This window comes from Poromitra crassiceps (assembly GCF_964638095.1).
Source record: "Poromitra crassiceps genome assembly, chromosome: 1".
Classification (NCBI taxonomy): Eukaryota; Metazoa; Chordata; class Actinopteri; order Beryciformes; family Melamphaidae; genus Poromitra; species Poromitra crassiceps.
In genome coordinates, this window is record NC_139623.1 from 47027786 (window position 1) to 47044245 (window position 16460).

At 43.9% G+C, this 16460-nt stretch overlaps 1 protein-coding gene across 2 annotated transcripts in view; it reads right to left on the reverse strand.

The window, feature by feature from the left end:
• Positions 1–3520: 3520 nt before the first annotated feature.
• Positions 3521–16460, reverse strand: part of LOC310781698 (sodium/calcium exchanger 2-like) — a gene marked incomplete at both ends in the record, with an annotated part of 41542 nt that continues 28602 nt past the window's right edge. For both annotated transcript variants that reach the window (XM_083642300.1, XM_083642299.1), the window contains 3 exons: positions 3521–3897; positions 8241–8510; positions 9771–9870. In XM_083642300.1, the coding sequence (XP_083498426.1) occupies positions 3521–3897; positions 8241–8510; positions 9771–9870 (747 nt within the window). The remainder of the gene's footprint in view (positions 3898–8240; positions 8511–9770; positions 9871–16460) is intronic.

The following is a 16460-nucleotide window of genomic DNA, read 5'->3' on the forward strand; positions in this document are numbered from 1 at the left end:
GGCAACCAGCTTAGACGTGCATTATCGCCACCTACCGGACTGAAGTGTGCAACGTTAGATTGACAGAAAATATAAAAAGAAAAGATTAGAAAAAAGGTATCTAAATCCTATCGACTAACCCAGTTTCTTTCAAGTACTTTATTAACTGATTGTATATTCCTCTTACTGCTTTTCCTAGTAATGTCCCTACAGTGAAGTTTAGCTTAGCTTTCTGTAATGCTGATTTCAGTATACCTCCTCTCCTCCTCATAGCTCTCACACTCCAGCAACACATGCTGAACAGTTTCCAGATTGTTGTAATGTGCACACATGCCAGTTGGGTGTTTTCCTATTTTATTAAGTGTATTATTCAATCCAGTGTGTCCTATTCTGAGACGGGTCATGACTGTCTCTTCCTTCTGGTTCCTGCCCAGCCTACTTCCTACTCCAACCTTCTTCTGAATATTATACAGATGCCTACCTGTTTCATTTAAATCCCAGTGCTCTTGCCATACTTTCTGCATATATGTTTTAATGATTGACTTTCCTTCCGCTTGACTCATTGGAACATCCATATCTATTGTTTCCAACTTAAGTGATTGCTTTGCTAATATGTCCACATCGGACGGAGTCATTTCCCTCTACCCCTACATGGGCAGGAACCCAAACAAAGCCAACAGTCATAACCATTTTATACAGTTCATATAGCCTATAAGGTGGTGAATCATAAAAACAATATCTTGTCTGCATGACTTCAAAGAACTAATACTAGAAAAGTGCTGCCCAGCTGTCAGAGGCAATTACTGCACTATTCTTCCTATTGTCTACCGTCCATTGCAAAGCTGTTAAAATAGCTAGGAGCTCCACTGTGTAAACTGACAAATGATCTGTTGTCCTTTTCTTAATCTCTACCTTATACTGTGGGATAAAGACTGCCGCTCTTGTCCCTCCAGTCTCAGGATCTTTTGAACCATCTGTAAATAACATCAACTTATCTATAAAGTGATGATCAATATAACTTTGTACCGGGATGTGCATGCTTGGATTAGGCTATACTTAAATCTACTAATGGACTTGTAAATACCCAGGGTGGGACAATTGAAGATGGAACTGTTGGACTACACTGTATATTATATAAATCAATATCCAGATGTCTTCTACATATATTAAGCTATTTCTGTGCCAGATTTGGCACTTTTATCACTAAATGAACAATAGCCGCACTAGGCCTATAATGTACACAAAGGAAGCCCATCCTCATCACAGCAGTTCTGAGAGTATCCAGGCATTTGGTATTGCTGGAAAAACATATGCATGATGGATAGAGGCAAAAACCATACATCTGAAAAACAGCTTCACCATATTCATAACTAAACCCAGCACGTTTTTCAGATGAAAATGGAAATTGTCAGGACTTAAAAAAAATAAGTCTGAATTACACAGTGTTCCACTTCTATCTCATAACTGATATAAGTATTACATGAACACATGAAAGGTGACATCATTGAATCAGTGTTGCCATGCAGACCTAGCTGTGATGAAACTGTTGTTCAGGTGTTACAAATGTACTATGAACCGAGTTCACAGAGATATAAAAAATATTAGGAGATTGGCGATGCTTCTGTGTGAAGTACATATAGACTATGTAGGAATGCTGAACAGAGAAGTTGAGACTTGTAGTTCAAAAATAGTTTGAAAAGTCAGCTTGTCTAAAATGCAGGTCAAATAATGTTATCAGTGTAAATTGTGATACCCGAAAATTTGCTGTAATATGGGAGCGTCCTGGGAAAAATAGAATATCTGGTCACCAGTCACACGAATATCTAGTGAAAGATAATATACGTGAATGCTGTTTGGAAGCTCATGTTCAGGTGTTCTAGAATGTGTCTTAAACTCATGTTTGAAAAAAGGTAAAAAAAAAAAAAAGGCACGCACATCCAACAATAAAAAGTGAAGACCAGGTGCAGGACCGAAGTGCAAGCGAAGATAAGAAGAAGTAGAGTCCGCACTCTGGTAAATGCTGCTCCCAAAGATGTATTCAGTTTACCAGCACAAGCGTGTGACGTTTCTCTCAAACATTCACTGTCAAATAGACAGTAGGCACCAACAAAGATTGATTCAGTTTACCAGCACAAGCGTGTGACGTTTCATTTGCCCCCAAATCTTTGGGAGCAGCATTCACCAGAGTGCGGACTCTACTTAAACTCAAGTTTGACCAATATTTTAAGTCACACTATCTATCAACTACTGTAGCTAAGATATTCTCCATGATGCTGACTGCACCTGCATGCCATGGAGTTTCCCCCCGTAGTCCAGCTGCAGTAGTAGTGTCAGTAGTGTTTTGATTCCATTGGTTGTGTGTAGAGCTAAAATCGGTCTTTTATTGATTATGGCACACAGGTATTTAGAGCATGAATAGGCAGAGAGGGCCCTTTACCAGAACACAGATCACTTGTTTCCTCATTAAAAAAAAAGTCTATATGCTTCTCTCAGAACTCACTCACAAGCATCTAGAAGCTGTCTTTGAAAAAAAGAAAAAGGGAACATAGCACTAATCAAGAGCTAAGACCATACCAAGCGGTCTGGATAATGGATCAAGTGGAGACTCACTCAGTTAAAATTCCATTGTAATTATGACAACTTAAAATAAATTACAATATAATTTTTGTCCGTGTCAGCTCATATACATTAAATTACAAAGACATTAAATTACACAATTAATAAATAAATGGATAAGACTTAGAGGGTGAATGAATCATCGCTTTTCACACAGTCACTCTAAATGGCAGATATTAGATACTTTTTTTTTTTTTTTCATGCCACGGCTGATTGGAAATCCATTGCCTGTGTAATTGTTTGTCATTAACATGCTTCAATCTTGGGCCCAGTCTTGGGTCATGTGTTTCATCATCATTACTACTATGAAGACTAAGAGTGAGTTCAAATCCAGTAGAAGCACTACATTCTACTAAAGCCTGTTGACACCATAACTCAACAGAGACATATACCATTTTCCAGTGAGAGATATTACACAACAGCAGCTTATCTCCCAAACTGTAGATTGTAACTAAACTGTGCTCAGTTGATGTAGTTCATCTGTGTAAAAGCTGCTGTCATTGATTCGATTATTCAGTAGGTAGGACAGGCAGCCATTGTCTGCCAAGACCAGCTCTCTGACCAAGGTTCACAAGCCCCTGTAAAGCATGACGAGAAACGAGAGCAAACTGTTGAAATTCAGGTTATGGACACTCAAGCATCAAGCCTGTATCAAGCAGAAGCCAGTGACTGGCGGCCATTTGCCCTCCTTCATCCATTCCCTGTAAGCAAAAATGATCGGTAATGTCACAATCAATTCTACTGACGAGAACTTCCTCAAGCGGATGTGTGTCATACAGATTTGCACTTGTGTGGTTTGTTTACATGAGTCAGGTGTTGTTCGTGAACCATGGCAACAGTTGTCAAGTGAAGATATGTCTTCGAGTGCTGTCCAGGTGACTGTTGCCCTGGTTATGTGTGAGTGTTCCACCAAAGCCCGGCTCTCTCAGAAGCCCCGTATATGGCAATAGGCCTCCAGGCTGGAGAACATGATGTAGAGGAACCAGAGGCCGACCAGAGTGATGGTAGTGAGTACTCTGGCGGTTTTGGGGCCTCCCAGTTCGCCGCCCACGGACTTCCTCCGGCGCACCATCAGTAGTCCCATGGTGAAGAAGGCGAAGATGGTGAAGAGTGTGACGGAGAAGGCCAGCGAGCCGGGGTCCACGCGGAACACCTCACCTTTGACCTCATGGTATATGGCCGCCACGGACCAGGCCACTCCGATGCCCAGGAACACATTGACGGCATTGCTTCCTGTCACATTGCCAATAGATGCATCGGCGTACTGGTCCTGAGTGGCAGCTACTTTGCTGGCAAAGGTATCTGCATGACAAAAATATGGGCAATAAGTTAGAAGATATGGCCACACCATAGCCAGCAGCACGGGTGGCCGTTTGGTGGCAACGCCATTCCAAATGGGGGAAGGGGGGGTGGGGGGTGGTTGAGTTAACTCTTAATGTTTAATTGTTTGAGTGCTACCGTTAAGAGACGTACTTCAATTCACATAGCAATTTGGTTGCAGACAGTGCTGAGATTTCCGAGGATCAGTGAACAGCTGAGTCGCTGTGAAGCATGTCTGTCATGTCAGCTACCTCTGCCGAGAGCTGCAGCAGATACAGCCACATTACGTGCCTGTGAGTGGGCAGTTGTAGAGTTGCAGAGTAGCGGTTGTTGTCTGCTAACAGGAAGCAGAGTTGGTACGTAAAATAGAAACATTTCTGCGTTTTCTGCACTTTTTGGGGTGTGACCAAACTCATCCCGAAATTCAGCAATGCACTCTGTCCGGTCCCCAGCAGCGCACCCCCCAAGTTCAAGTTCAAGTTCAAGTTCTTTATTAGTGTCCCGAGAGGGCAAATTGGTTTACAGCAGGCAGTAGTGCAGGCAAAACAAAACAACAACAGACATGTGACTGACAACATAGCATGGGACAACCTAACTTGAGCAAGTCTGGTGCAAGCGATAAAAGAAAAAATTGAATAGAACAAATTGAACGAAATTATCAGTATAAGTCAATGGGACAAACACTGACATTAAAATGCAACCAACTCTGGTGGATGGATAATAAGACATCCTCACAGAGACAAGAAGTAAACAATAAAAGTGCCATCTTAAATTAAAATCATAAAAGTGCCATCATAAAAGTGCCAGTGCAAGTGTTAGTATCAGGAACTGAAACATCACGTAACGATTTCTACCTACCTCTGGCAGCATTGACTGCTCGGATCGAGGCAGGGACGAACGAATGTTTGTACCTATTTTTTGTAGTCCTAGGGGCACGAAAACGAAGGCCGGGCAAGGGTGGGCACTGTCGGAACGGATGGTCAGGGCTTTCTTGAGGAGCTGTCGATTATAAAAGAGATCGAGGCTTTCCAGTTGGATGCCAGTAATTTTTGAAGCAGTTTTCACAATTCTCCAAAGAGAGTTCTTATCTTTGATAGCGAGGTTACCGTACCAACAGATAGAGGAGAAGGAAATGACCGAATGAATGTAGGCACTATAATACAGTTTCATCAGGTTTTTGTCGACATTGAACCTGGCTAGTTTCCTAAGACAGTGAAGGCGTTGCTGGCCCTTCTTGCACAGCATGTCAGTGTTTACATCAAATTTCAGTTTATTGTCAATAATCGTGCCCAGATACTTGTAACTGGATACGATCTCCACTGGCTGGCCATGGACGACACTGTTCTGGGTAGAACAGGGGCTACGTCTAAAGTCCATGCCAGACCCCAGAAAAGTGTTTCCGTAAAGTTTGGAGGCGATCGGAGCAATGGTACGCCTTGCAACTCCGGACATACACGCTCTCCAATTATAGTCGTAGGATCAAACTTTCTCCACTATCCAGCAACAACAGTGCTCACATCATAAAGCAGCCTATAAGTGATTATTCATTTTACTTATGGAATCGCTATGTAGTTATGGCTCATAGCCTAAATAAAAGTTAAAATGGTGTATGATGAATAAATAATATGCTACAGGCACATTGCCAAACCTGATACAACAAAACAAGAACAGAGCAATTCAATGATAAAATAACAAATTATAAGCCGGTAGGTTATTTAAAAGAAACATGACAGGCTCTTTCAATCATCGTGAATTTACCGCATGGAATCCTTGGAATGTGTTTTTACACATCACATTTCCTACAGCCTTGAGCTGACCTTACATACTGTTAAATCATAGGAAATAACCAGTATAACATCTGCGAAATGGTAAATACCATATTTCCGCTATTAGTGGCCTCTATTCCATTACAGGCCTCTGCTCTAATATAGGACGGGGGCACGGCCTGCACGGACAAATAAAGGCCCCTCCCTCAATACAGGCCGGGTAAAAAAAAAAAAAAAACGAAGGAGCAAAAACTACGGTGAATACGGTACTGTAAATTTCCCATAACACAACGCATCTACCGTGTGACGTAACCGGACGTAACGCAGACAAGAGAAATAAAAACAAACATGGCACCCTACCAAATGAACCAGACGAAAGTTTGACGTTAAGTTTAAAGAGAGCGTTGTGCAATATGCAGCGGAAAATTTGGTACAGTGTGATGTGGAATCAGCCCTTCAAGCAGAGCCTGCACGATGCCTACGACGATTGGATAGCTGGGGACGCAGATAAGCAGTACACAGCTGGAGGTGGAAACCTAAAAGCGCCTGCTCGACGCCTGCTTGTGGACTGGGTGATCGCCGCCTGGGACAAGCTGGACAAGACAAGGATCTGATCAAAAAGTCCTTCCAAGTTTGTGGACAGTCTGTGAATACTGATGGGAGTGAAGACAACCTCATCCACTGCTTCAAGCAGGGACAGCCCTGCGCCGCTGGACGGGAGGCTCTCGCCCAGCTGCGTTAGCGGGACCAGGAGAACAGACAGGCAGCCGAGGATGAGGAAGATGAAGAGGAACTGGTCAACAATGAACTTGTTGTTCTGGATGATGTTGATGATGATGAGGACGCGGAGGATACCGACATACTATATGAGGAGGAGGAGGATACTGAGTGAGTGAGTGACCACCAATATTTATTTGCGTTGTTTGGTTTTATGCAATATTTTGCAATAAAAGTCATGAAAATAAAGGAGTATGTCCATGAGAGTTTAATATTAAGAAATAAAGGCCTCACTCGAATACAGGCCTCTGCTCTAATATAGGACGGGGGCTCTCTGCGGCTCAGTAAATAAAGGCCCCGGTTACTATTAGCGGAAATACGGTACTTTATTTGGAGAGATATAATGAGCTCTCTGTCCAGCACATCATTTTGGGGACGTGCTTTACGCGTGGCTCTACCATCATGGAAATTCAGAAGCACAATATTGCGTGTTTAATCTTTCAGTTTATCCACTGACAGAATAGCTCACGTAACACGTTTCATATCCAATCGCTCTGTGTCTCATCACTGTTATTCTAAAGGTATGTCATCATGTGTGGAATTACTTTTAGGTTCAGTTGGTCAGTTGGCAAACATTTATAGCGTTACTTTGCCACATTGATCATTGATCACAAAAACAGGTGCAAATTGCACATGGCAGCAAAACGTTAGGGGCCTGTTTGCGCTGGCATATAATTAATATGTTAGAATATAATAATATTAATATTAATGTCTTTTCTGAATCGGTCCTTGAGATGGAGCAAATAGCGGACTTGCAAATGATAAGCAATTCATGGTGCTTCAGTATTCGCGGCCGCAATGCACTCTTTGTGAATTCACCCATCTGCGTGTGTGTGTCTATGTGTGTGTGTGTGTGTGTGTGTGTGTGTGTGAGTGTGTGTGTGTGTATGTGTGTGAATGAGTGTGAGTGTGTGTGTGTGTGTGTGTGTGTGTGTGTGTGTGTGTATGTGTGAGTGAGTGAGTGAGTGAGTGTGTGTGTGTGTGTGTGTGTGTGAGTGAGTGAGTGAGTGTGTGTGTGTGTGTGTGTGTGTGTGTGAGTGAGTGAGTGAGTGAGTGAGTGAGTGTGTGTGTGTGTGTGTGCGTGTGTGTGTGTGTGTGTGTGTGTGTGTGTGTGTGTGTGTGTGAGAGAGTGAGAGTGAGTGAGTGAGTGAGTAGGTGAGTGTGTGTGTGTGTGTGTGTGAGCATAAATTGTGTTTGGCTGCAGCTGTGTAATTTCACGTGCGATCGGGCTGAATCTTTCAGGAAGTGTAAAGAGCACCCCATGCAGGTGACCTAACGGAGACAGATTTTTAAATGAGGTAATTAGGGCAGACTAAATGGGCAAAAATGGCTAATTAGTGGCCAAAATGAGTGAACACAGGTCCAGCACCATGGAGAGCTCCATTCGTTAGCTACTGATGGAAGACACCTGAGCAGAGTTGGAATCAGCCAGGCGAAGTGGACTATGAAAACCCTCTGGGGAGAGAGAGGAGAGGCTGCATGCCAACTCTGTTAGCAAGGCCTGACTTAATGGCAGCCAGTGATTGTGTGCTGCAATGGGGACATGCAAATATGAAATACAAAACTTTCTCTCGGTCTGTCTCTCACACACATGAACACAAACACGCGCACACATGCACACACTCACCTGTCTCACACACACATATACACGCACACACGCGCACACATGCACACACACACGCACGCACGCACGTGCGCACACACACACACACACACACACACACACACACACACACACACACACACACACACACACACACACACACACACACACACACTCACCAGGAATGGAGGTCCCCAGAGCCACAAACACCACAGCAGTGACCGTGTCCCTCAGGCCTATAGTACAGCCGAAGTGGGACGCTAGGTCTCCAATAATGGCCGTTAGGACGCCAATGACACCAATTGATATGATAAAGCATGCCCAGCCATTCCAATACTCGGTGGGCGGGACGAAGGCAAACAAAATCTTCCAGAAAATGGCCAGTATGTGCATGAAATAGTCACAGCAGTTGGGATTTCGCTGCTCTTCCCCCTCCTCATCTTCATCACCTGTTAATGGAAGACAAACAAGGCAACAGGAAACATGTCACCTCCAAATAATGCAGTCACCCTTTGGGCCAATCAGGAGCAAGCTATATAATGTAAAAAAAAGAAGAAGAAAAGTTTCAAGTAGATATTGTATTTAAATTGATTTTGTAGGGGCATTTGGATTGTCTGCTCGTCTTTTGTTTGTTGTGCAAATGATGCAGTCTAGATGACAAATATCACAGACAATAATGGTTCCTGGAGGCAAATGTGTAGAGAAAGGTTAGATGGATATGTGCTCCAAAGGCAAGGCCATTAGAACTTGCAGTTTGGGAGATATGCGTGGTTGCTATAATATTCAATTTGTCCTGGAACTGTAGCGCCCCCCACCGTCACTACTGTGTCAAAACACACATATATATCTGTACAGTCAACCTGGTGACATCATCAAACAGTGCCCTAGTTCAAAGCTGAAATGTTGTTCATCTTTCTAGCAAATCTAGGCAAATTTCAGACTTGAAAGCAGTGTCCTGTTTTGTCTGAGGTGAAATGCAATATGATTAAATGTTTCATGTCCTCTTTAAACTCAGAATTCTGAATTTATTCTCAGAAATCTGACACACTTGCCAATAAGATTCCAGGGATGGCCAGTGCCATCCCTGGCCACCCCCTAGACACGCCCCTGTGTCAAAACACAGTAGTGACTGAGATGCATCATTTGCATCTCAGTTCTATCACAATGTCAGCTGAGATATAGCATGTGACGTAGTGAATGAACAGACAAAAACTGCTCCATTGTCCCATTGACAGTGGTGGGTCCAGGCCATTTTGACTGGGGTGGCCGAGGTGGGGCACAGACTCAAGCAAGGGTGGCACTGAGTGCGGCATTTAGGAAGGATGTAGACAGGGCCCAGGTCAGAATTCTGAATTCCGAGTCAGAATTCTGACTTTAAACTCAGAATTCTGAATTTATTCTCAGAAATCTGACACACTTGTGGCCCTTCAAGGAGCATAGTTTAGGAAAAAGAAATTAACTAGCTTGATGATTTTGGGGGTGGCACCTGGGGTGGCCAATCAGATTTCCCTAGACACACCCCTGTGTCCCAGGCCACAAAATCCACAGACAAAAAGAGAGCAAAGGAGAAAGCAGAAATTCTAATTAGCTAGTAGCTAGCTCCTGCCACTAGTTATGCTTCTGAACAAACTATTGTGAACAAAACTTAAAATAAATAGAGTTAGTAGGACACAACAATGTTATGCAAATGAAAGGCCATTAATAGTGACCTGCGCTGACGGTGACCGCCTCTTTGAACTGCTGTGCCCACGAGTGAGTACCAATCACCACCGCCATGTTGGTGTCCTTCAGCAGTTTGTCCACAGTGGCCTGTTAGAACAAAGACAGTGGGTCAGTAGAGGCAGAGGAAAACAGCTCATATTGAATATATAAACTAGGGCTTTGGTCCACAAAACAAAACAGCTGTAAACCTCTCTTGAAAATTCTCATTATAAGCTAGGCCTACTTATAATGAATTTCCTCAAGGCAACTCCAACCCTGCTAAGTACAAACCAATAAAGATACACGGCACATAGTGATGCACACACGCTATTTCAGTGCATCTCAAATCGAAATGCATGACATGCTAGAGAGAAAGTTCAGGATGTAGAAATCTTGTCTGCTAATACATTTATTTTAATCAGAAACATGAAAAGATTTGGGAATAGAAGATATTTAAGGAGATAAAAGTCCTATATAATCAATCCCAGAGCACACAGAATTTTGACAGAAACTGTACCGGGTCTAGCACTCCATTGGCAGACTGTCCAATATGATGGGTATGATGGGTGAGAGGAAGCCATGGTAGGAAGTTGTTAATGAAGTAAAACACTCTTCTGCCATTTTACACACTTAAAAAAAATACACATTTTTGTATTAAATAGTTCTCCCCATTAGCAACATTATTAAATATATTATAAACTACTAGAAGCTATTTACTCTCTACTCTCTACAAACATTTTTGGGATAGCATAAAATTGCCAGACTCATTTGAGAATACCACTCAAATGAACAATTTACATGCTATTCTTATCCCATAGGATAGTCCAGTCAGTATTTCTGAAGACGACCAACTCTGTCACAAAGCTACTAAACCCAGAACCAAAACCTATTATTGATGAAACATGGAGCTGTTCCACTGACAACAAATGTGTGATAGATTTTGCAGGCTAATCTCTCTACTAATTCCAGGAATCTCTGAGTGAGTGCATCTGTCCTTTGAATATCTCTTTTTGTGATCAATTATTTTATACCTTTATGACAACATTTAAACTAAAATAGACAAGACAGAGAGAACACTTGACAGATGAGATTAACACACAATAACCAAACACTACATTACATCACAACAACAACAACAACAACAACAACAACAACAACAACAACAACAACAACAACAACAACAACAACAGCAACAACAACACTCTTCCACCTCACCCCAAGACCCAGCATCTCAGCAGCAAATAATGATGATAAAGCACTATTACATTTGACCAGAAGACAATATTCTGTATCTTGGCACAATGCAATCGTGCCCGTAGAAAGCTCCAACTGTGCAATGTCTCGGTAAGAAGAAAGCCATTCCCTAACCGACAGTGCATGTGGCGCTTTCCAGCGACAAGCTAGCATCCTTTTAGGCCCACCAACAGGAGGCGCCGTACTTTTGAAGTGAACTACAAGGAGGAGGTGTCATTACGTAGTAGTAAAGACTGTCAGTGAGGGATGGCTCCCTCAATGATACCGGACACTGGTATCATTGGAAACATTTTCCCAAATTCAATTAACCCCCGAGCACTGCCAAACCATATGCTGAAACGTGCCCATGGTATTGTCTGGACAAAAATCACAATATGGATGATCTCTGAGTTTAATTTTGAAGTAGTCCTCGAGGAGGTGTGAGATAAGACCTGCGAATACATTTATAATGTATCATTTGATGGTTTGGATTACGGGATGCCAAGGATATATTTGCCCATATAGTATGCCAATTTATGTCTGAGGAAGTATTAATATCTCTGTTCCATAGTCTATTAAGTGGCAGAGGTTTATATGAGGACTTTGTAATAAATGTATAATTTAAGGTCAGAGACAATACCATTGTTTTTAGCTTTGGTGCCAAGTATCGAGTGAAGGGGATGAGTTTCCAAATCGGTGCCCAATGGGACACCTTGAGTACGCATTGCTGAACTCAGCTGAAGGTAAAAATAAAAGGACGCGACCGGAAGGTTATAGGACCTGTTTAATCATGGAATTCACGCAGACCCTGTTGCCCTAAAATATCTTGGAGAGTATCCACCACTTTGTCACCCCACGGAGGGAAAAAAGGCTTACCATCTATCAAAACAAAGTGGTTACGGAAAATTGGAGATTGATGAAAAATGTGTTGCTAATTTTAGCAATTTTCTCAACTTTATGCCACACAGTGGAAATATGTGATTTAATTGGCCCAAAATCCCATTTCACCATCTTGTATGTTAGAATAAATCAGATTTGGCAAATTGTATGGATATGTTAATTTGTCCTTAATGGGGGCCATGACACACAAGTCTGTGGAGTGAAGCAGGTAGTAAGTGGATGCAGAGCAAAACCACAAAAGTACTGATAACCGAATGCAACTTCTTCTAGTAACCATCTGGTGGAGCTAGAGGTAACATTGAGCTGATGAAATGAATATGAGGTAATATATGAATCTTAAAAACTGAAAGTCTAGACTGAGAGGAGGTAGGTCTTTATCATGTAGGAATTTATTGTAGTTGTTAGTGATCAAATGTGTCAAGGGAAGGATAGAGACCCCTAGATATTTGAAATTGTGAATGATGGGATCACCAAAAGAGGTTGTCTGCGCACTTGATTAACCCAATGACATAAATGCTGATTTTGCCCAGTTAATTTTGCATCTGGAGATGTTACTAAAAGCCTCAAAGATTTTAAAGATGCATGGGAGTGATTTCGTTTTTTTTAAGTAAAAATATAAATATCATCCCCGTATAAGGAAATATGAGGTGTGTCATGTACAGTATAATGATTGGCTCAAAAACCTCTGACTGTTGTATTGCCTCAGCAATAGGCTCCAAAGAGAGAGAAAATAAAAGTGGAGATAAAGGGCAACCCTGGCGAGAAGATCTGGAAACTGAAAACCTAGATGAACAGGTATTACCTGTTATGACTACTGCAGAAGGGTTGGCATATAATAACTTAATCATGGAAATAAAACCTTCACTGAAGCCCATGTATTGGACCATAGGTAACTCCATTTTGACCGGTCACCTATTTAATCTGTCCCTGCAATCAGCGGAGCTAGTCCTGGAAGGCAGCTTCAGTGCGCCCACTGTTTAACTCATTCTCCGCCACAGTTTTTCAGAAAAAGTCACTAGCCACCGCCAGGGTTTTTGATAATTTTCATTAATTTTCCAAGACCCACAGACTATTTTCTTCTATGACTACTTTTTTTTTTTTACCTTTATTTATACAGGGGGAGTCTCACTGAGAGCAATGCTCTCTTTTCACCCTGTTCACATTCACACACACATTCAAGCTGACCAGTACAACCACAGTCTGATCTGCTGGCCACTGATCAGCTCCACTGGAGCAGTTGGGGTTAAGGGCCTTGCTGCTCAAGGCCACCTCAGTGGTGGTAATGAGGGAGGGGCAAGCGCTGCCTTTTCACTTTCCCCACCCAGATTTATCCTGCCAGTCCCGGGGATTGAACCAAAGACCTTCCGGTCACAAGCTCACTTCTCTAACCTTTAGGCCAACTCTGCAGAGAGCCACCACCCAGGGTGGCCCAGCCTTCGACGTCACCATACGGGGGCGGCTCAGCCTTCAATGCCGCCACATCGGGCAGGCCCAGCCTCCTTTGCTGCCACAGTGGGCGGCTCAACCTCCTTTGCCGCCACAGTGGGCGGCTCAACCTCCTTTGCCGCCACAGTGGGCGGCTCAACCTCCTTTGCCGCCACAGTGGGCGGCTCAACCTCCTTTGCCGCCACAGTGGGCGGCTCAACCTCCTTTGCCAAGACAGTGGGCGTCCCAGCCTTCAACGCTGCCACACCGGGCGGCCCAGCCTCCCGTGCCTTGTTGCAGACCTCCAGTGGAGCCCATCGCTAGTTGCAGACCTCCAGTAGGGCCCATCGCCAGTTGCAGACCTCCAGTGCCTCGTCGCAGACCTCCAGTAGGGCCCATCACCAGTTGCAGACCTCCGGTGCTTCGTCGCAGACCTCCAATGGGGCCCATCCTCTTGTTGCCAATTTCCTGTGGAGCCCAGCCTTCGCCACATCCAGGCTGGCATCCAGAACTGTTCAGCTGTCGCCACCAGCATCCAGGCTGCCCCTGAAAGGTCCCGCCTGTGCCATACGCGCCCGGGCCGTAGTCTAGGGTTGCTCTACCTTTCAGCCCTCCCTCCTGGATGCCCTCCAGACGTGCCACGCCCCTTCGGCCCTGCCCCAGGCTGTCCATCTTTAGCACTCCATGCCACTACACCGGCTCACTCTGGGACGGCAACCCTACCCTAATTGTTACCTGACCAAACCAGCAGCAACCCTACCCTAACTGTCACCTGACCAAACCAGCAGCAACCCTACCCTAACTGTCACCTGACCAAACCAGCAGCAACCCTACCCTAACCAGCAGCAACCCTACCCTAACTGTCACCTGACCTAACCAGCAGCAACCCTACCCTAACTGTCACCTGACCAAACCAGCAGCAACCCTACCCTAACTGTCACCTGACCAAACCAGCGTGGCATTCAATTTTTATTCAAATCTGTCATTTGAAGGGGCGGGTGTACAAAATCTCAAGTTGGTATCCTGTACTCAATTTCACACTATCATCACACGCACGCACGTACGTACGTACGCACACAATCCAGAACTTCACTCTATAAAAATAAATGGTCGAACGTCCCTGGACTCCTCCATGTGTTTTGATGTGCACACCAAAATTGAACGTTCATTGCAACAACGTCCGCACTACCAAGCTTAGCTCTTTTTCATTCCTAATTGATAAAATATTTGCCTGATGATCATTCGTCCTGAGCTTAACTCATTCACCGCCAATGACGTCTTTGACGTGTTATCAGCAATGGCCTTCCCCGCCAAGGACGTGTTTGACGTGTTTTTGTTTTTATTGGTGCAGCGCCTGCAGCAAACACTTGCCCAGCCTGTCACACAGACACAGGTCCCTGCCTTCAAAGGGTAGCCGACAGCACGCGATCAAACACATACCGCAGCTGTTGTTTTATAAATTGAGCAAGAGGAATAGCAGAGAGCGGGTAACGCTTCCTTGTGCAGACAGGAGAAACGCCATTGTAACGCCGAGCTGGAGTCGCCTTCCTCTGTGCCAGCCAGGAGAAAACGGGAGAAAGTAATCAAGAGATGTGTTTGATCATCGGAGGAATGAGGAAATGATCGATCAGTTTGCGAGGGCGGTGAGGACGTGTTGAATAGCCGAGGGGAAAACGGGAACGATCATAGATATGACAGGGAGACATGGACGAGGACGGTGTACCAGAACAAATCAAAATAAACACAGGAACAGCTAGGCAGCAGCGGGCAGAAGGCACTCACAGCAGCCCGCTGTCCTTCTCAAGAGCTCTACAGTTGGTTCATGAAATCGCTGGGCTGCTCGCCCTCCAGTGTTGCTCCTGGCCAATCCCAGCGCCACAGGGCGTGGTTATTGCTTATCCTATGTTGGGTTAGAAATCTAAAAGGGGGATCGTGTGTGTGTGTGTGTGTGTGTGTGTGTGTGTGTGTGTGTGTGTGTGTGTGTCTGTCTGTCTGTCTGTCTGTCTGTCTGTGTCTGTCTGTCTGTCGGTGTGTCTGTCTGTCTGTCTGTCTGTCTGTCTGTCTGCACACTCACACCGAGTAAACTATTGTTGAATGTAAAAAAAAAGCACTTCATGTGTGTATATATATATATATATATTTTTTTTTTTTTGTCATTTGTGTCCTAACGAATAATATTTACATGTCTGATGTCAATACAGTTCAAAATAAAAGAATTGAGAGTGAGTTATGCCTGAGATTGTGCCCTTTTACAAAAATGCTTTTTTCTCCCTTTTCTCTTCCCAGACAGGCTTTTTTGGTGAACATGGGGTGTATAAAAAGGGTTATAAGTAGAGTACAGAACATGCTAAAAGCTAACTTTCTTTTTGGGGGTGAAAGTAGAGACTTAGATCTTCATTTCGAGGTATTGGACATCACTGTAGTCCTAGTACAGAATTTACTGTGGGTCTTGAAAGATGACCAAACATTATGGAAATACTTGGCCTGTGCCAAAAATGCCAGTCAGATATTGGCAGTGAATGAGTTAAGAGCAAGAAGGCGACTAGGTCAAAAACACTACTCATGTAATTGTTCTGTCTAGTGCGATGGATAATGACTTCTGCTTTCTTTCTCTTATCAGGCCACTAACGCTTGCGACAGACAGGAGGCGGAAGCGCCGGGCATGTGCCATGAAGCATGTGCCATGAAGCGCATTGAGGCGCCTGGCTGTCCACACAAGGAGCGCATTTCTCCGCGCCGGGCATCAAGTGACTCTGCTCGTCTTCATCTTTTGTTTTCTCATATCTATCTCATTTTGATCATGGTTAAAAGTTTCTCTCTCTGTCCCTCTCTCGCTCTGACCACCTGAAAGCACACTTCAGATAGCAACATCACTCCCACCTCTCTCTCTTTCCCCCTCCCTCTCTCTCTTTCCCCCTCCCTCTCTCTCTTTCCCCCTCCCTCTCTCTCTTTCCCCCTCCCTCTCTCTCTTTCTGAAATGATGTGTGAATTGACTCAAACCCCCACCTCGTATTGCCACCTTTTTCTCTCTCTCTCTTTGTGTGTGTGTTGTGTGTGTGTGTGTGCGTGCTTGCGCACGTATGCCTGACAAATAAATAAATAAATATCTATAGTGTATATATATATAAAAAATAGAACAG